Below are 21,183 nucleotides of genomic sequence, written 5' to 3'. Positions count from 1 at the left end.
GATTTGATGCTATGAGTTTTTCTTATTTAATGCTGTGATTTTATCGCTTTTAGCTTGACAGTTTTTGAACTAAAGCACTTTTTATTTAGAGCTTTGTATAAAAATAAATTTATTATATATGGAGCATATTTTTATAAATCTTTGGAGCTTGAAATATAAAAATTAATTAGGTCAATATTTTAGGCATTTGTGTAAGTTTTCCTTTTAAAATTTGGTTCAAATGCCTAAAAAATCTAACCGGACTTACTGCCTACTAAGCAATCCACACCAAAGTCTTCAATAACTAGAAAATAACATTTTGGTTCCTAATAAACCTAACCCCGACGCAAAAGGAACTTTATTGGATTTGAAAAGTTATAATATTCTACTATAATTTTGAAAGGTTTCGTAGAAAATATGGACATTCAATATTGAAATTTAGATGCTTCAAACATATTTATAAAAGTAAGAGACCATGAAAGCATGAGTGAACGGTAGAATCTATAAAAGAGGATTTTTTCATAGCCGAGTCTGTCAAAGAGCTTGGGCAAAATTAGTCTCCTTTCACGTTCCAGTAGAGGGAGATTTGAATCTCATTATTCCTGGATATTTAATTATAATTTCTATAAAATCCATATTAATATATTAGTATGTAAATTGAAATTCAAACTCAATCCAAGACACTGATTCACAATTAATCTTAACCATCAAATTCTATATACTTAATTCGGTCTGCAAGCATAAATTAGACTAGACCTAAATTTACATTAAAATTACAACTGATAAGTCTAAAATTTCTACTGGAGAATCTAAAATATTACAAGTCAAGCATTCCAAAATCAATTACATTAATCTGATGATGAAGGAGTAGGGTTGGTAGATAAGAACTGCAGGAAAACTAACAATCACCTGGAAAACAGTAAAAATAAAACTGTCAGTCTCAAGAGTGAGTTAAAATCATATATCCTAAAACAAAATATAAAATTTCAATAAAATATTTATTTAATTAAAATATAATATGCATGTCATGTTATACTTCTACAAAATAAAATAAATAAATTTTTATTTTATATCACGGGACGGAGTACTTCAGCAGAATCCTAATCCCAACACTAATATCTCGACTCTCTCATTCTAACAGAACTGACGCCCAGAGAGCGAAGCTCGACCAGGGTCCTTAACTCCAGTCCGGTCACTTAATTATCACTATCGGTCTTAGCCTTTCGGCTCTCTTACTCCAATAAGACTGGCGCCCAAAGAGCGAAGCTCGACCAGGATCCTTAACTCTAGTCTGGTCACTTCGGTTTCCAAATAAGCCGGCGCCTAGAGAGCATGCTCGACCAGGGCAAGTCCTAAATTTACCTTTTAAAAAGTTACAAACCTTTACCCATTTATTTTCTGTCTCTGATTCATACCGGCGCAACTCATCAAATAGCATGTTCTACAGTCGTCATATCCTGAGTCAACACGAAAATACAAACCATAATGCAATAAATGAAACATATATGAATAGTAATTAAATAAATTATTAAATTATTAAATTATTTAATCAGAACTATCACGTAAAAATTTTAGCATAATCGGTGAATAAATATATGACTTTAACTCACAGTTTTGACGACCTTCTAACTCTGCTCCGATGCCTCTGGTGGAGCGAGCCAAACTAACGGATTATCTAATCACGGAAAATAATTTAATTAATAACATTAAAACAATTGACAATTAACATTAGGTATAGACTCCTAATACTGACCGTCTAAAATTTCAACTCGGGTAAATTCTACCGAAAATTTGGCAGAACCTCCCCTAAACACGGACATTTACCTCCCGTAAAACGGGTCCAGGACCTGCAGGAAAACATTCAAATATTTCAACACTTTATTTTAACGGGAGTCGGGTCCTCAACACTTCATTACGGACGATCTCGGCCGTCGATTTTCAAACGGAGTCCAATCGCCACGAAACCGATGCCATTAGAAAGCATACTGGTTTTGAATAAGATTAAATAATTCCTAAAAACGAGAGAATACTTCATCTTTTCCTTTTAACAAATAGACCCAGGTGGTACGTGAATGATCATCAGTAAAAGTAACAAAATATTCAATGGAGACAGGTCCCCAAACATCCGAGTAATTAAATCAAATGCTTTTTCAAACATACTAGATGATAAAGGAAAAGGCAAGCGAGTGTGTTCAGAAAACTTGCAGACATCACAGTTACTAGAATTTAAATTGTAATAAAATAATTGGTTTAAAACTTTATCAGAGAGATGCCCAAACCGCTGATGCATCAACATGCCTTGATCAATTGAGTTATTTGACATAAAACACTGTTTGGGTGAATTTTTGAGGTAGTATAACTCATTTTTTAATTTCTCCTCACCAATCTTCTTTCGGTCCTGAAATATGACTAAAGATTGTGAGAATATAACATTACAGTTTAAATCACAAGTAATTTTGCCAACATATAAGAGATTGAATTTAAACTCAGGTAATAACAAGATATTCTTAATGCTTGTATTAAGTAATGAAGTGGTACCGCAGCTATGAATTTTGGCTTTGGCCCCATTAACAACTCTCCCATGTTGAGAATTGCTAATAGGAGTTAAATTTTACAATTTTATGGGATCCTATGTCAATGTGATCAGTTGCGCCTGAATCAATAATCCAAGCATTATGACATATATTTGTAATGTTTTCTAATGAATTTAAAGAAGTTGGGACCGAACCTGACCCATCGGAATGTTGCAAACCGAACCCACCAGGTTGCTGAACCAAGGCCTGAATCTGGGCCAGCATTTGAGCTAATTAGTCAAATCGATAATTCATTCACGTAAACATAATATAATTAAATTAATCCATCAATATGACTACTTAGTAATTTCCATATTTTTTAACAAACCAAGATAAAATATAAAATTTCGGGTCTACTACTACGGAGAGTCTAGAGTTTCAAATAATTCAAAATGCAAAAAATGTAGTTAGTTACAATAGGCCCGAAAGAGAAGGAAGTCAGACTGTCAAGAAAAAGTCGACGGAAACCTATGTCACTTGAAAAATTAAAATTGAGACTGTCAGTCTCGAAAGTGAGTTAAAATCATATATCTAAAGTAAAGCAACCATAAGTATATATATGTATATATAATGGTTAACTAAAAAATGTAGAACATCATAAAATAATAAGGGAGTAGAAGAGGTCGATGGCAAAGGAGGGAGAGGAAGAAGGAAAGAAGAAAATGGGTACAGGGGTCCTTCAGCAATTTTTCCAAACCTGATATTGTGTTGAGCCCCTTTTATATATATATATATATATATATATATATATATATTCATGCATTTATACACCCGTAATTCCTATTCTGATAAACTAACTTTAGTTAGACTCATAATAGTGATATTATATATAAAATAAATAAATAATTAATATTTAATATAATATTAAATTCAAGTTAAATAGAAAACAAGTATTTTAAATAAAACTAATATGAATGTGAATAAAATTGACTATTCTTTTAAAACTATAAATCTAAAATTAAGATTTACCAAAACTAATATACTTGAATTATTGGGAAATATTGAATTAAATTAAATTAAATGATGTTTGCTTACTCATGAAAATTATTAATTTACTAAATTACTCCTAAAAAATAGAAAGATTTAAATTAAAAATTTACGGGTATTACATAAGTGTCCTAGAAATTACTAACAAGAAGGGACCTATAGAAACAAGGTTTCATATAATATAAGCCCCTCATTATCTTTAACACTTTATTATCATAAGTTATATTTCTAAATTGGGCCTAATCATTCAATCTTTTATCTTCAGTTATTCCAGATTATGGAGTTTAGCAACGCAAAGCTCTATCAGTTAATACTTCTATTCTGATCTATCTCCTAGACATCCTGCATGATACTGGTTGGAAAAATAAAGAGGCGAGTAAAACTTAGTGAGAGGATAAACAAATAACAAAGAGGAACATGTAAGGATTTAATTAAATTCATACAGTACTATACTATTCTTGAATACTTTTCTACCGGAGAAAATTTTACTATTATTCGAATATAAATATTGGATCAAAAACATTATAGCTAGACAAATAAAATTTTATAAAACTATTTAAATAAAAATCAGTTCAATATGTATATGAATTTGCAATTTTTTTACTAATTTAAATGTAAAATGTTCATTGTTTGTTAAGTTAATTTTGTTGAAAAGATATGTGTACTACAATATAAATATTTGTAGTATAACTTTAGCTTGATTTTTTTGTTTCCAACTGTGTAAGGACGATCTATATTATGTCTATGTTATATATATTATGAATTAGTGTGTATGATTTTTATTAATGACGAATATCTTATAAATGATAAATGTTTATATCAATCATAAAAGAATTTCAATATGTATCACAAAAATAATAAAAGCATTCATAAATTATATTTTTATTAAAGAATATTGATAAATATTATATATACAGATAATGAGCATTGCAGTACTAAATAATAAACATTAATATTAACACTGATCAATAATGTATGAAACAAAATGAACATGAATATTAATTGTAATGAATATTAAGTTCACAGATAATAGACATTTTAATATAAAAATTAATTATTATAGAATATTACACATTATACAAATCAATATAACTTCAAGTTAAGAAATTCAATCTGTTCATTAAAACAAATAAAAACTATAGTAATATTTCTTTCTCAATTAAAGGAGATAGTAAAATACAACAACAATATTAGAAATTTTAAAGTTGAACAAAGTTCAAATGAGTATTTAAAAAAGAATCAAATTTTTTTTATAACGTCAAAAACAACAAAGAGTTTGAACGCTTAAAGAAGCAAAATAAGATAATAAAGTAGCATTTAAGCAACTGAGATGACTATCAATAAAGTTCACAAAAATAAAAGGTTTAGAAAAATTGTTTAATATTTCATAATACCTGAATCCATTGTGTCTGTGCCTATTTCATTTTCTGATGCTGTGTCACTATATGTGTCTGGTAACTGTCATGTACCACCATGCATCACTACCCTTTTGGGCTACTATGACACTATTTAAAATTGATAGTTCAAAAGATTTTCTAAACTATCTTGATTTCCTAGCCCTGGGGACGAATTTTATTGGCCCTAATTAAAGGACTTAATCAATAAAAGAAATTCTTTTTATCCTTAAACTTAATATTAAGAATTAATCTCAATAAAATTTCATCAATTAGAGTGAAATTTTTTAATTTCATTATTATTTAATCTTAATTTCTGATCAAAAGATAATTATATAATTTTTTTGTTTACTCTAGTCTTCTGTTTTCATGACGATTTATTCATACTGCGTGAGAATATAATAAAAAACACAACTTAAATAGAAGCCAACGAGAAGCTCTCACCTCCAACGATTAGCCATTGACAAAAAATGACAGAGCAAATAGCTTCACAATCAGAACAAATGAAACACCACATAATAATATTTGAAGTTCTCCTCAGCGTTTCTATCAATTTTGTATGCAGATACAGCGGACATGGGCAATTTTATTCCAATCCTCGCCCTGATTATTCTTAATCCTTGACGATATCATTGGCAAATTTGTTAGTTTTAACTTGCGGAGTGTCCTAACATGTTGCAGCCCATCAGGAAGCATCTTCAAGTTGGTACAGGATTCGATCTCCAAATCTTTCAGGCTCGGCAGTGCCCCTTCCTCTACCTTCCATTCCTCAAGTTGCACTAACTTCTTGAACTTAAGGACTTCAAGCTTAGGAAATCCTCCAAAACTGCAGAGATATTTCTTTTCTGTAAATGATCCCAAGAGCAATATCACAATTCTGAGGTTAGGAAGCTTGTCCAGTGTTTGCATGGGGTCCTCTGCTAATCCAGATGCTGACAATGTGAGCTCAATCAGATTGTTGGGTAACTCAGATAGTAGATTCCGATTCATAAACTTTCCGACCAAATAGATACTAGTGAGATCCACATGACCTGATAAAGAATTCAAGTACAGCTCCGAAGGTTGATTTGAATCGTCAAAGGATTTCAACCTCAAAGATTGAAGTTTCAGATTTTGAACCCAATTTGCCACAGCATTCAATTGTGAGGACATTGCAGTCTTTCGGGATGGGCCTGACATCTTGCATATCAGTCCCAATTTTGTGATACCCGACAATGTGTCCAGACCATTTCTTACTGGACTATCTTCATCTAAGAAGAGTCCCCAAAGTGTTTGAAGTTCAACTAGAGAGCTGTCCTCTTGTCGAGGGATGAACATGCTGCGAAAGCTTTCATCTAGAAACAGATGCCTTAGTTTTTGCATCTTCCAGATTGTACCAGGAAGAGTTCCGACATGAGCACGCTTCAAATCCAATGTCTGAAGGTTTAGCAATTTGTCAATGAACTCAGGAAGGATCCCCAAGTAAGTTGATCGCAAGCCTAGGTACCTCAACCGATTGAGCCGGCCTACTGCCTTGGGTAATCTCGGCTTGTATACATTTTCAAGATCCAATACCCACAGGAAAAGAAAACAATTTCTAGAGATGAACTTATCAAGAAAGTTGCCAATATTTTCTCCTGCTCCACTTTCAGATCGAGTATCGAAGGACATAATAGAGACAACATGTTTATAACAAGAGTTTAGAGAATTGGCATTGTTACCTGAGACAAAATCATTTTGGTTAAGAGCAAGCCGGCGTGACACACAGGTGTTGCTACTGCTGTGACCTTGAAGAAAATTAGCTTCCTTAGCTTTTAGGAACCAGTTGAGTCGCAAAGCATCCGGCAGGCAACACGTCTTAATCTTGCCATTGATATTCTTCTCTGTCACTTGAACCATGTCGTAATTGATCAACTCTTTCAAGCACATCTCTGCAATAAACTCAGATGATTTTTCATCAATCTGTTGACGCCCTAAGCCCTCAGCTACCCATAAGGCAATCAATCTTCTTGCGGGGATTTTATAACCTGCTGGAAATAATCCAAAATAGAAGAGACATCGCCTCAAATACAAAGGCAAAGACTTATTGATCTCTTTCAAGACTTCTGACCAAGGTTCTTCATCTTGATTCAGTTGGTCAAGAGCACTTGACCACTCCTCTAGACTTGCATCTCTCTGTGACAGGAGTTCTCCTAGCTTCACAATCACCTTTGGAAATCCCCCACACTGCCTTATAATCCGTGCTTTGAGAGTCTGCAGCTTTGGAGGGATGTTTGCCTTCAAAATATGATTGAACAATGCCCAACTCTCATCATGGCTTCTCAAATGCAGTCTGTAAGTGAAGTTAGTCTCAGTAACTGGTGGAGCACATATCTGGTATCCTGAAGTGAAAATTATTCTTGTGCCATTTGATATATCTTTGAATGCAAATCCCATAATTTTCCAAAAGTCTTCTACATATGAGGCATCAGCAACTATGAGTGACTTTTTGTCCATAAAAAAAGCATTAACCATCCGTCTCAACCTGTCTTCATAGCTTTTCTTTGTCTCTTCATAATTGAAATACAGGTCTGAACCTTTAATACCCAAAATTGTTCCTATGACCTCTTCCCTGCTTGCTCCAGAAACCCAAAAACGATGCGGAAAATGATCTGCAATAGTCTGGCTCTCATAGATTAAATTTGCAAGTCTTGTCTTGCCGATGCCTCCAACACCCACAATTGAAATGGTGAGGCAGCGAGGATCATCTTTCAGTAGTTGTGCTGTAATTGCATCTACATCCTCCTCAAAACTAATAACATCGAGTTGCCTAGCAGAACAAGGAATTGTTTTGCTCTGACATCCATAAACACCGCAAGGAGGAAATCGAAAGCTCCTTGGACTTTGTACAGGAATGGCTTTATATCTCCTACTAGAAATATCAAGGATCTTCTTTTTAATGAAGGACATATACCGGGCAAGCCTATGCTGAGAAATGAAATTAAGGGGATCCCATACCAATTTCTTAATAGACGATCCTCTGTCATTCTGCTTCGTCTCCAAGAAAAGCCCAACAGAATTCTCAACTGACCGGGAAACATCGCAAAGTTCTTCCATCCACACCGTTCCTTCTTCAGTTAGTCCTCTAGATTCAACTGTTTTCAGAAAATCACACAGGCACTTAAATTCATCTCTTAACCACCTGGCTGCCCTTCTCAGAGTAGGACGAAGCTGGTTCTGAGTGGCCAAGCTCTCAAACTTGTTTATCACAGGCGATATAATTGTGCTGCCCGTATCCAATTGGTACAGGCAAAAGGAATTCTCCCATGAACCAGAACAATAAAGAAATGAAGATATATCTCTAATATCAACATTGAGTTGTTCTAGCTTCTTACGAAGTTTATAATGATCAATCAAATCCAAGAGAGCTAAAACATAAAAGAAATGCTCTCGTAGATCAGCTAAAGCCAAAGCATATCTGACGTAAGAATCTCCCTTCTTTCCCGGCCTTGATCTGATTATCAATTCATCAATTACGTCTTCAATATCATATATTATTTCCCTTAATTTCCTCTGGTCAGGCACGCGACTAGATTCCTCAGCTAGGAGTCGCAAGCTTCTCTCAATTAGTTGAAGTTGATCTTCCACAGCAAGTAATGAATCTGAATACTCTTGAATAAGAAGATTGGAGATTTTTCCCAATATTGCCAATACAATATCTTTCGCTTCCACCTCAGATGGGATTTCTGTGATTTCTTTTTTCTTTTTGCTCCTGATGCTTCTCATTTTGGAATTTGATGCCTTGTGACGGATGACGTGAAAGCAGAAAAAAAGCTTCTTTTTCCACTTGATTCTCATTATAAAATGTGAATTCTGATGCTTATAAATGATAAGGATGGAGATATTTGAGAGCTTCTTTGATGTTTAAGCTTGCTGGAGTAAGAAGAATTCAAACATGGGGGACTATTAAAACCAGAACCAGAGCAAACAAGTTAATGGGATGACGCTGGCCTAGTGGGCACCTAGATGTCAAGTGGCAATTGGGTGAAATGATAAGAACCATAATTCCCCATCTGTCTCTCTGTGCGTGTGGGTCTGTTTGTTTTTCCAACTAGATGCATGCAATGCAACTAAGCTTTACTCAAAGATTCAAATAACTTTAGCTGATGGATGGCCACCGCCATAAAGAGAAAAGACTGTTGCATTTATTAGCTACATCAAAGCAGAGAAGAGACATCAATACAACGAAAGAACCCCACCAAACATGAGCAACAAAGTCCGAGGCCCAAACACATTGAACAAAATGGGTTTTAAAACGAGGAATTTACCATTTCTTTTAGGATTAATTACAAAAATACTCTCTTTTTTTAAAAATAATTATTAAAATACCTCTTGATTTAATTCCTTACATTTCTAATCTTTCTTTTTATATTTTTATGCTTTTGTGAGAGGAGCCAATTTTTTCAAGCTCCTTAATCTTCTTCACCAGCCAAGGGACGTCAAAGGCTGCAACTTTACATATCTAGGTTTGAAAAGGGCAGATAAACTCATTTTAGCCTTAAATCGGTCAAAACATGTTGGGCAAACAGGCTATCTATGAACAATAGCGAGAGGCAACAACTTCTTTTCTTTACTTCGTCGATATCAGATCGTTTCCGATGAGGCTGGTGGCAGAGGAGAGCTTGTGACGTCATGGAGATCCTGTGATAGGAGTTCTATGTTGAATAGCTATCGAGAAAAAAAAGAACGGAAAGAAAAGTAACAAGGAGCAGTGAAGTTGGTGAAGATGACAAGCTATAAAGCTTGGAACAACCCATTTCAATTTTTTTGTATAAGAAAATTATATTTCAGCGACGGACTTTGTTTTTGAAGTTTCATAGCAACCCATTATAAACTTTGTCGCAGACAGCTAAAACGACATTCAACCAAAAAAAATTCTTAAAAGATATAGAAAATAGTTTTGAAGATATTTTTGAGGTGATTTTATCTATTGTATAAAATTAAAATGGCTTGAAATAAGCTCTAGCAGGGAATATGAAGATAGAGATAAAGAGTAAACCAGATTTTCTTGAGCTAGATACTATGATAGAAAGACTATTTTCATTAAAAGAAAGATAAGAAAAAAAAAAAAAACTTTTCTTTTTGCATTGAAGAGACAAAAGTGATGTTAATATATTATTTATTTCAATAATCCATTTAAATTAACAAAGAAGATTAAGAAAGAGAACAAGAGCCAATAGATGACAGAATGTAAAGAGAGAGGAAACTCGAGAAAGAGAGGGTAGTTATCGCTCTAATGTTTAGTAACTAATTATATATATATATATATATATATATAATTAACTAATTAAAGTTTTTATGAATTAAAATATTTATTAAGGCTTTGAAAAATGTTAAATTCTCTATAGCAAGTTAGAAAAATTTAAGATATCACATAGTTATTTTTGAATGATTTTCTATTGATATTTTGTTGACTTTTAGTTGATATGAGAGGGATATGATTTATATTTTGTTGATTTTTTATTTATTATTTAATCTAATATTAATTTAATTTTTTTTATTTATTTTTATTCATATATTTTTTTTTGTAACTTGATAATTTTATTGATTTTCGGTTGCTTTTAGTTGATGTGTGATTTTTATAAATGTTTTTAATATATGATTGATATTTAGTTAATTTTTAGTATATTTGGCTTCAGCGTATTTTTATAAATATTTTAAAAAATATATATATTTTTAAAAGCATTATTTTTAAAGTAAAAATACAATTATTGTTATAAAAAGAGGTATTTATATAAAAAACTATTTTTCTTATCCTTTTATTTTTCTTATGTAAAGGGCTTTAAATTATTTTTTTGGCTTTATACTTGTTGTACCTTAAATTTTTATTTCTGCTTTTTAACATTATCTATCATGATCATTGTGATTTTTACGGGATTTATACTCTGTTGGTGAGTATAAATATCATTTTCTTATATTTTACAGATTTTGATAAAATACTAGTAAAATTTATTATTTGGTTTTGAGATATATTTTAGTTTTGAAATTTATTTTTTATTTATTTAAATTTTTGTTGTATTAATCTTATCACCAGTAAGTATAATTACTTTTAGTTTTATAATTTTTAATTAAGTGCTAATAAATTTGACTATTTGGTTTGATTTATTTTTTATGATGCTTTTAGTGATTGCTAATTTGGATTTTTTTTTTATTATGAAAGGACTTTTAAATCGTTTAATATGCTTAAAGAATTTTTGAAGTCTATTCGCTTTGCTACTGTTGAAGAAATTAATTTCTTTCTTTCTATTTCGTTATATATATATATATATATATATATATATATATATATTTATTTTATGCGTATGTGTATGCAAAATAGTTTTTTTATTTGAAGCTTTTGATTTTGAATTTGTATTACCAATAAATGCAATTTAAGTGTTTGATGAAATGTTTTGCAAAAAAGTGTATGTATAGTTTGAGAAGTTAAAAATTGAAAAGGTAAAGAGAATAATATAAAATAGAAAAATTAGAGAAGGAAATTAAGAGAAAAATTTAGTCGTTTCTTATGGCACAAAGACCTGAACTCCATATCATGCTCTATACTTTTTTTCTTTTATTTTATTGTTGTTGTTATTTTAGTTTTAGTTATTATAATGATAGTGGTAGTAGATATTTATTATCTACTCATAATATATTCAGAATATACTATATATTGTTAACTGCATTTTTTATTATAATACTAGTCTTACTATCATGTTTGCTTGAAAACTATTATTTAGTCAATTCTAATTATTGGTTAAAAATTAACACAAAAAGTCCAATTTTTTCTATTCATATAATATGATATTGTTAGATTACGATAATCCATGCATAGGACAACTAAGATTTTAGATTTTAAAAATACAAAATATAAATGTTGTTGGATAATTTTTGTTAGAACTTCAAAAAAATTAAAATTTGTAGCTTTTTTGCATTTTACTAATTTTATATATGTATGATTCTTTTTTATGAAAAAGGATTAGGTGCAACTATGATTTTTAAACAAAAAGCTTACGGATATTGAAAGAGGCTTATGACCATGTTATTATGCAAAATTTAAGGAAAATGAGATTTTTTGATAATGAGTTTGAATTATGTGGAGCTTAAGGAGGTGGATAGGCAACGAAGATTTGGAAAAGAAACTTGATGTAATTGTTATGTGCTTTTTCTGCTAACACATTGTACATGATGAATAAGTAATTTTATGATATTATTAATAGGTCTAATGATAGGACTATTTACTTTGATACTAAATAGTTATCATTTTTTCATACATATATTTTAAATTATAAATTTTATTTATTTGAAATTATTATGAATGATTTATTATTTTTTTTCAGTTTAAATGTGTAATTTTTTGTCCATTAAAAGTATTTTTACATAAGTATGTTAATTATAAGTTGGATATATTCATAATATACTACAAAAATACCTTTTATATACTCAAAATATACTTATAATATATTTTAAAGATTTGCATAGTCGAAATAAACTTGGTGTAAATTATATACTTATAAGATTGAAAAACATTTACCCTTCTAGGGTTTGGTTTAATATATAAGTCGGTCCCTGTATTTTTTTTATTATATCAAAACCCTTTTGAGTACTACCTAATTTTGTGTTAGTTGAAGAACCAAACTAATAATTTAAGATTACAATTTGATCCTTGAACTTATTATCAAATATGAACCCGTCCAAAATTAATTTTATTATGAAATTAGAGTAAAATCTTATTTTTAGCATAAATCAATTTTACTATCTAATTAAAAAATTAATTAATTTTCTTTTTTTGCTCTAATTTTTTAATTTTAATACAATTTAATTTAAGCAAATTTAAACATTTTAAGACTACTTATATTTACAACAATTTTATTAAATCGCTATATAATTTAATTTTAGTTATTAATATAAATAAATATTTCTAGTTAAAAATATCATTCTATTGTTATTTTTATTGTACATTATAATTAAACTATATTAAAGTAAAAAATAAATTAAATAATCATGTCCTAATCTAGCAAATTAATCTAGACACCAATTAGTTTCACAAAAAAAAAATTAAAGTTGACAAATCTACTATCAATGAAGAATTTTATGATGTTTAAAATAATATTTTTATAAAATTCTATATCAATTCTATCCAAGTTGTTTCAGGCGGGTGTCTATGATGACATGGCATGCATATGTGTCTTTTTCTCGCCAACATAGAATGCACCATCTTTAACCCAAAACTCACCGTTTCAATAAGCATTGTGTTTTAGAGATTATCTCAGACAAGTGTAGCAAGTCATTAGTTTGTTCAAAAGGAAAAAAAAAAGATAGTCGGATCTTCTAGGACAACAATGCCAAAGACTAGTAAGAATGCAACTTTGGTAATTCACAATGGCCAGCATATTTTCTGCCAAAGTCTTTTCAGAAGTTTAAAAAATTCCCATGTGGTGCATATATTACTTCAAATAACATTGAAGCATTTGTTTTTTATTTAGGTTCATTGGACAGATAAATATAATGTAGATAATATTGACTCAAATAATTTTTTTATAGTATTTTTATTTAATATTAATGTTATTTTTATCTGAATTTATTTAATATTATTATAGGCATTAGCCTAAAACAACTTGAATAAATTTGATATAGAACGTAAAGATGATGAACCAAAAATATAAAATTATAAGGTGAGGGTATATTTGAAAAATGGTAAAAGGTCATAGTAGTTTGAATAATTTTGCCTTTTTTTTTTATGACGGTGTGTTCTATGTTGGCAAAAAAAAGACATATCTGGGTGCTATGTAATCATAGGCACACTCTTGAAATAACTTGGATAGATTTCATATAGAACGCAAAGATAATTGATCAAAAAGATAAAATTATAAGGTGATGGTATATTTGAAAAAATGGTGAAAGATCGTGGTAGTTGGAATGATTTTTCCTTAAAAATTTGACAGCAAAAAATAAAACTGCACTGATTTGGAGACACAATCTTAGGCAGATTACTTTTTAAGCTGTGCATCATAGTCTTACTAATCAATTTATATAACACATTACATAAATTGATTTGACCCATCTGTTTAATACTTTTAGGTTAGACAGTTTAGGTATAAGCACCAACAAAGTACTGTTGAGAGATTCGGTAATATACCAGTGGAAAAAAATTCAGCACAAATGAACAAATAGACTCCCTACCACATGCCACATTTTCTGAAAGAAACAAGCCTGAAACCCATCAATACTTGGTGCCTTTAAAGGTCCCATCTCAAACAAAGCAGCCTTCACATCATCCCTAGTAAAATGACTATCTAACAACTCAATCTCCTGAATCTTAGGAAATAAACCACAAGGGAGCTGATTAGTGTAACGCATTTCAGGCTCCTCTGAATAAGAGGTTTTTAAAGTATTCATATGCCATCTTACTAAATCTCTCTTGATCCCAAATCCATACATCATTATCTTTCTTAAGACCTTGAATAAATGTCTTCTTCCTCCTAATAATTGTACAAAGGTGAAAAATTTCGGTATTGCGATCACCAGAATTTATCCACCCTTCCCCAGACCTTTGAAACCAAAAAACCTCTTCTTGTTTTAGAACCAAATCCAACTCCTTCCTTAGACGAGTCTCAAGCACAACTACCCGATGAGAAGAGTCTCTAGCTAGACCTTCCTGAATTCCAGCTAAACGACCCCATAATCTTTTCTTCTTCCTAAATATTTCTCCAAAAGAATCCGAGTTCCAGACTTTAAGAGCATCAGCAAGACCATTGGTGTTATGCAAAATTGGTCTAGAGTTATTCCAATTTGACAAAACTACCTTCTCGAAATCATGATGAGTGAATCAAGCAGCTTAAACGCGAAAAGGGCAATTACCATTTAAATATACTTTAAGAACAAGAGAGCTCAGTAAAGGGCTATGATCAGAGTTATGCCGAGGCAAATGCTTGACAAATGCATTAGGAAAAGTGTTTCTCCAACCCACATTATACACTAATATTATATGTATTTGACAAGGATTTTCTAAGATTTTCATTAGACTACCATAAACCACACTAAGCATCCAATTCAACAAAGTAGTTGTTTTAACCTCACCAAGAATAAACTGCGGATGAGACTTGGTATTATAGCAATAATATTATATGTATATAAATTGATTAATTATTATCATGTAAGAACCGTTCTCTAGTTCTGTAACGGTTTGTATAAAGATTTTAGTAGTATAAAACTGATCCAACGAACACAAAACAAGGTTTAAGAAATCAAATTCAAGGTTAAGCACCTGCTATGCATTCTTAAGAAGTTAGAAGGCTCCAAGATTCATTTACTGTATAAATCAAATATTTTGGACAAAGTGATGTTTTAGTTGGTTTCTTTTTTTCTCTTTCGAAAGGTAGAATTTCTTGATTAGAAGAGTACCAGTAAGGTACCGGAAAAGTACAGCAACTTATAACAGCAAGAGGAGCTGAATTAACAAAACTGCTCCAAGGGCATACAAGCACCGTCACAAAGGGATTTTCTGGCTACAGTATGAGCCCCAATGACCGTATCTGCGCACAAGAACAAAAGTGCCAGAGAGGACTTTAGCTAGCCGTTTGACATGTTGGATGACAACTTAAATCTCTGAGCTAGGAAGATATTGATCAGCAACGATGGAGCTCTGCGATCGCCCCCCAAGAGAATGGCTAGGTAATTAAAGAGTGATGGGACTTAGCGATATAAGGTCATTTCTTGTCGATAAGCATTTTGCATGGGTGTTTCTGTTTACTTTGAGAAAATAACTTTCTGCATTCATAGAAGATTTTCAAATTTTATTTTCTTGAGAATTAGAACATCGTGTTGATTAGTTTAGCAAATAGAAAACTATTTCCTAAATTATAAATATTGAATAGTCTATTTTTAATATAAAATATTTTATTATAACAAATATATCGTATAATAAATTAAAAATCAAATAAGTGTAAAATAAAGTCTTTTTTCTTTATGAAGTTAATAAATTAAATTATGGTAAAATAGTAAAACAATAATAGAAGGTTTTAAATTTATAATATATTGATATTTATATGTAAAATCATTATGAAACGAAAATTATGAACAATATTACTAATAAAATTTGTTTCAACTTTCACGAAATTAAAAAGAGAATCTCTATTGGATCTAAACCAAACCACTAAAATCAAGAGTATGGATTAAGAGTTAGATGTGATAATATAGCAACAGGATAATTATTTGAATAAAGATAAAATAAATAAATGAACTAATTTTTAGATTTCTATTTGGAAATTTTTTGAAGTAAATACACAATTCCAGTCTTCATTTTCTTCAGAAAATTTTCCGAAAAAAAAAAACCTATAATTTTTCGTAAGTAAATAGCCTATTATTTTCTACTCCGCTGAAAATACTGTTAATTTTTTTCTTATAACTTGCAAAATAAGAAATATTAAATCTTCATTTATCATATTCATTTTTGAGACTATTAAAGCTATGTAATTATTTAAACATTTAGTAGTGTACCATAAATATATTTTTAAAAGGAATTTTTTTTATAGGGATAACATGTGAAAATTTGATTATTTAATTAATCATTATATAACTAGTATTGATAATTGACGAAAATATAGGCCGACTATGGAGAATAGATCGCCTATGATGGAATAGGTCGATCATGATAGAATAGGTCGACTATGAAAAAATACACCAACCAGACAAGAGTAGACCGAATATGAAAGAGTAGGCTGACCATGAAGAATAGGTCAACCACGAAAGAATAGGCCGACTGAACAAGAGTAGGTCGAGCATTGCATGTTGAGTTATCATAATTAAGAAACAAGGGGTTGACTAAGTCTAAATTCAAGTCCAGCAAGAAGTCTTGAAGACCAAGTCTTAGTCAGACTCTAGTTAGAAATCCAATCCGATCTAGAATTCTGTTGTATGACTAAGAAGACTAATCTTATTAAAATTGGGAGACTTTACATTCACAAAGTCCTACTCCTTGTAGGACTAGAAGACCTCAAATCTCTATATAAAGGACTGAGACACAACATGTCAGATACATTTATTATTCTATAATTATTATATACTTTACAACTTAAAACCATTGCTCACTTAGTTACATTAGAGTTTGAATCAAACTTAAAGACTTTTTTGATAGTGTACCTTTCTTGACCAAGTCACCAAGTTATCAAGTATATGAATCATTATATTCATTAGTTTATCTTAAGAACTTCTCCTTCTCATACATGTTAATACAGTTCAATATCTAAAATTAAATTCATTACAATTAAAATTGAAAGAAAAATTACTGGTCATAAAATATTGATAAATGCAAAATTTAAATAAAAATTATTCATATCTACATTAGATACATACAATATAACGGATATGAAAGTAATTTATATATATAAATATTTTATATTTGGATATTAAATAATGCTTAAAATTAATAAATATGTGTCAGTCATTTATAAGGGTATATACTTAGACTAGACACTAATTTTTTTTATAATAAATCAAACTTACATAGTCAAAAGAAAAATTATTTAAATTCTTTACACTAAAAAAAATTCAAATTTACCAAATAGAGGAAATTAAAACAATAAATATCCAGTTAAGATATTCTATAGTTGTTAATCAGTTTTCCAAAGGCATGCACTTAGTTTAAAATATATGAACTCTTAATGCTATAAATAAGAATCCATATTAGGTAGGGTGTAGAATAACCTACATGTCTCTTAAGATCTAATGGCTTGGTTATTAGAACTTACTGCAAAAGATATTTTCCAAAACTGGAAGAACAAAGCCACTGTTACTTGAATAAGCATGCTCATAATTTTGCATTTCTCTAGATAAATTGAGTTTGAGTAATACACTAATTGTATGTGCAAGCTACTGAAATCTACCACTCACAACTGATTCACTACTTGATTTATTAAAGCAACGCAATGCACCGGTGAAAATCTATTTACTAAGGACAAAATCATATGCACTTTCTTGTACTTTGTTGATTTGCTTCTCAACAATAACAAAATGGAGAATTAGAATGCAGAAAACATGGCCAACAAGAAGACTACCTACTTCAAACCACAAAACCCATCACAAATCCTGCATTGCACTCTTTAACTTCCCATAATATCAAATCCATACCAACTTAAATACTTATCCTCTACCTGCTTCCAATCATTACATTACTCTTAAAACTTCAACACACATTCTCTCTAACCAGGGTTCTTGCGATGGAGAAGAAAAGCTTATTACATAAAGATGGGGTCTTATTGCAGCACCCTCTTTTCTTTTTTCTTACTCTAGCTTTAGGCTTTGTTGTAATGGATCCCTTTAAAATGGGACCGCTAGGGCGCCATGACTTCAGGCCTGTTGAGCATGATGTTGCACCTTATAAGCAAGTTATGGAAAACTGGCCAAGAGATAAGGAAGCGAGACTAGGAACTGGGAAACTGGAGTTTGTTGATGAAGTTTTTGGCCCTGAATCCTTGGAGTTTGATAGCCTGGGGCGTGGCCCTTATGCCGGACTAGCCGACGGACGCATTGTTAGATGGATGGGGGAAGCTGTTGGATGGGAAACATTCGCAGTTGTTACTACAAACTGGTGAGTTCTTTTTCTAATTACTTGATCAAATCACTTCAATTGATCAGCATCAATGAATAGAATTCAGTCGTCTCAATATCAACGATAAGACCGATAATAAATCAAAGAAAAAAAACAATTTATCAATAAAACATTCTTGATTTCTTGCTACTAATTATGTTTGGAGTTGGTTCTGAAAGGTCAGAGAAGATTTGCGCTAAAGGAGTTGACTCAACCACAGCAAAGCAATGGAAGCACGAGAAAAGGTGTGGTCGTCCACTTGGCCTAAGGTTCGACAAAAACACTGGAAATCTGTACGTTGCTGATTCTTATTATGGTCTTCTGGTTATTGGACCTGAAGGAGGACTTGCCAAGCCTTTGGCAACTCAAGTAGCTGGGAAGCCAATACTCTTTGCCAATGATCTTGACATACATGAAAATGGATCCATTTTCTTTACAGATACCAGCAAGAGATATGACAGAGTGTGAGTGACTTATAACTAGCTAGCTAGTTTCTTAACCAATAAGCCTCTAACCTAGAATTTCTCTCATTTTTCTTGCGTTGTAGTTTCAAGTACATTTCATGTCTTTTGATAGCGATTGTATTTCAGGAACCATTTCTTCATATTGCTAGAAGGAGAATCCACTGGCAGGCTTCTAAGATATGATCCTCCAACAGGAACAACTCATATAGTATTGGATGGATTAGCATTTCCAAATGGGGTACAATTGTCTAAGGACCAAAAATTCCTTCTCTTCACTGAGACCACCAATTGCAGGTGATGAAGCCTCCATCTCTATGTTTTTTCTTATTCCTTGTCAAGTTTAACTAAAACAATCACTCACATGACGAACCCTTTACTAGAGTAAAGATAATTCTTTGGAATATTCAGGAGGGGTATTATTATTTGTATGATTTGAATCCTGACGTGAAGTAATATATAGCGTCATCTTCTGTTAGAGTCAGGTTAAGTTCTGATTATTTGTTAACATGTGTGACAATGGCACAGAATAATGAAATACTGGATAGAGGGTCCAAAAACTGGAAACGTGGAACTTGTAGCAAACCTACCAGGATTCCCAGACAATATCAGAGTAAATGACAAAGGGCATTACTGGGTAGCAATAGATTGTTGCAGGACTCGAGCACAGGAGATCCTTACACACAATCCATGGATTAGAAGCGTATACTTCAGATTACCAATCCGAATGAGCATCTTAGCCAGATTGATGGGGATGAAGATGTACACTGTTGTATCATTATTCAATGAAAATGGAGAAATCTTAGAAGTTCTAGAGGATCCAAAGGGAGTAGTAATGAAGTTAGTGAGTGAAGTTAGAGAGGTACAAGGAAAGCTGTGGATTGGAACTGTTGCTCATAACCATATTGCTACACTTCCTTATCCTTAGCTGCTATGAGATGTCTTGATGACTTTTACTTGACTGTGATGTGTACTAATGGCTGGCTGCCTTCATTTGAAAGTTCTGTAACAATATTGATGATGATGATTAAGTGTCTGATGAACTTGGTATTTTGTGGGATTTTATTTCTCTTTAGTCACTAATAAAGTATTCATTGCGGCTGTTCCAAATTGTTGATTCAAATTTTATTTGTAAAGGAGAAAGTGTCGGTAGCAGCAGTTGGGCGTTAGAAAGACGCAGATGAAAGTATAATTGCTCAAATCCGGGATTTAATGATATAAATGATAACTGTAATTTACATTTAGTTTTATTTTAGTCATAAAATTTTAATTTTTTTCGTTTTAGTCATCTAATTTTAATTTTATTTCAATTTAGTCATTTTGCAAATAAAATATTGATACTTGGCAAAAATAAACAATAAAAAGAAAGTAATTAAATAAAAAGAAAATGTGACATGTCAATTTTTTATTGGTAATATGACTAAATATGCAACCAAAATTAAAATTGAATAACTGAAACAAAATAAATTAAAATTTTGTAATTAAAATAAAATTAAGTGCAACGCTCAGTGACTATTTATATCATTATCTTCACATCTGGTCACCCAAATTTTGTTGTTGAAAAGACAAGAACATACCGTTTTCTTTCAAAAATTAGCTTTATCCCTATACCAAAAATAAAACTAAAAAAAGAATATATATCTAAGAAAATATTAAAAAAATTAAAACACACAGAATTTTTTTAATTAAAAAATATCCCAATTAAGCATAACAGATTAATTTCTTCAACTTTATCCTAACCAAAATTTATACTTTTGCTTTTTCTTTATTGGCAAAATGCATCATTAGGTCCTAAACTTTACATATTTTATTCAATTAATCTTCATAATTTAATTATATTTTAAAGAGCTTTTTGCACACATCAAGCCTTTTATCAATTGACAAGTAGAAATTGATAACGTCTCGTTAAATGTTTGACACATCAAATAATTTGAATTTATAAAAATTATGCGTGAAAGTGACCTGGTAGTGAGATATTGTTTGTCTATTTTATCCTTAGAATTTTTTAAATATATCTTACCATTTTAAAGATAAAAATCCCAATTTCTTATAATGCCTCACCATTTCACCATTTTTCTTCATAACTTAAAATTCATCACGATTATTAACCATAATGCAAAAGAATGGTTGAAGAGACTGACATGATCATCAACGAGAGGCTTATGAATTTTTGTGCATCAGTAAGTCGACTGTCGTTGTGGGAT

At 31.0% G+C, this 21,183-nt stretch overlaps 3 protein-coding genes across 6 annotated transcripts; 1 reads left to right on the top strand and 2 right to left on the bottom strand.

Annotated features, from left to right (window-relative positions):
- Positions 1-1,225: 1,225 nt before the first annotated feature.
- LOC125368574 lies at positions 1,226-5,461 on the bottom strand. Of its 4 annotated transcripts, none has more exons than XM_048378451.1 (3): positions 5,378-5,461; positions 2,708-2,759; positions 1,833-2,377 (listed from the first exon to the last, which is right to left on the bottom strand). In XM_048378451.1, exons 1-3 carry the CDS (start codon positions 5,392-5,394, stop codon positions 2,024-2,026), a joined length of 423 nt encoding a protein of 140 aa, XP_048234408.1. In that variant the 5' UTR covers positions 5,395-5,461; the 3' UTR covers positions 1,833-2,023. The 4 variants fall into 4 exon arrangements, 2 of the variants coding, with proteins under 2 accessions (XP_048234408.1, XP_048234407.1); XM_048378450.1 differs by having other exon boundaries at positions 2,708-2,765; positions 5,378-5,460; XR_007217097.1 differs by lacking the exons at positions 1,833-2,377; positions 5,378-5,461 and adding an exon at positions 1,226-1,826 and having other exon boundaries at positions 2,708-4,378.
- On the bottom strand, positions 5,417-9,127 carry LOC8287644 (probable disease resistance RPP8-like protein 2). The gene has a single exon (XM_025159176.2). It carries the CDS (start codon positions 8,747-8,749, stop codon positions 5,483-5,485), a length of 3,267 nt encoding a protein of 1,088 aa, XP_025014944.1. The 5' UTR covers positions 8,750-9,127; the 3' UTR covers positions 5,417-5,482.
- Positions 9,128-18,100: 8,973 nt separating this feature from the next.
- LOC8287642 (protein STRICTOSIDINE SYNTHASE-LIKE 13) lies at positions 18,101-20,089 on the top strand. The gene is made up of 4 exons (XM_002529436.3): positions 18,101-18,518; positions 18,698-18,982; positions 19,109-19,276; positions 19,508-20,089. Exons 1-4 carry the CDS (start codon positions 18,148-18,150, stop codon positions 19,905-19,907), a joined length of 1,224 nt encoding a protein of 407 aa, XP_002529482.2. The 5' UTR covers positions 18,101-18,147; the 3' UTR covers positions 19,908-20,089.
- The last annotated feature ends 1,094 nt before the right edge of the window (positions 20,090-21,183 follow it).

The sequence above is a fragment of the Ricinus communis genome, chromosome 8, assembly GCF_019578655.1.
Source record: "Ricinus communis isolate WT05 ecotype wild-type chromosome 8, ASM1957865v1, whole genome shotgun sequence".
NCBI lineage: Eukaryota > Viridiplantae > Streptophyta > Magnoliopsida > Malpighiales > Euphorbiaceae > Ricinus > Ricinus communis.
The sequence above is the reverse complement of the archived record's forward strand: the minus strand, read 5'-3'. Positions and strand labels throughout refer to the sequence as shown.

Excerpts from the sequence above, each read along its gene's own strand:
- LOC125368574 (XM_048378450.1), bottom strand. Across the intron at positions 2,378-2,707 it reads GCAACATTCCGATGGGTCAG|GACCGAAAGAAGATTGGTGA; the intron begins GTTCGGTCCCAA and ends GTCATATTTCAG.
- LOC8287644 (XM_025159176.2), bottom strand. The coding sequence starts at position 8,749 with ATGAGAATCAAGTGGAAAAAGAAGCTTTTTTTCTGCTTTCACGTCATC.
- LOC8287642 (XM_002529436.3), top strand. The coding sequence starts at position 18,148 with ATGGAGAAGAAAAGCTTATTACATAAAGATGGGGTCTTATTGCAGCAC. Across the intron at positions 18,519-18,697 it reads GCAGTTGTTACTACAAACTG|GTCAGAGAAGATTTGCGCTA; the intron begins GTGAGTTCTTTT and ends TGGTTCTGAAAG. Across the intron at positions 19,277-19,507 it reads ACTGAGACCACCAATTGCAG|AATAATGAAATACTGGATAG; the intron begins GTGATGAAGCCT and ends ACAATGGCACAG.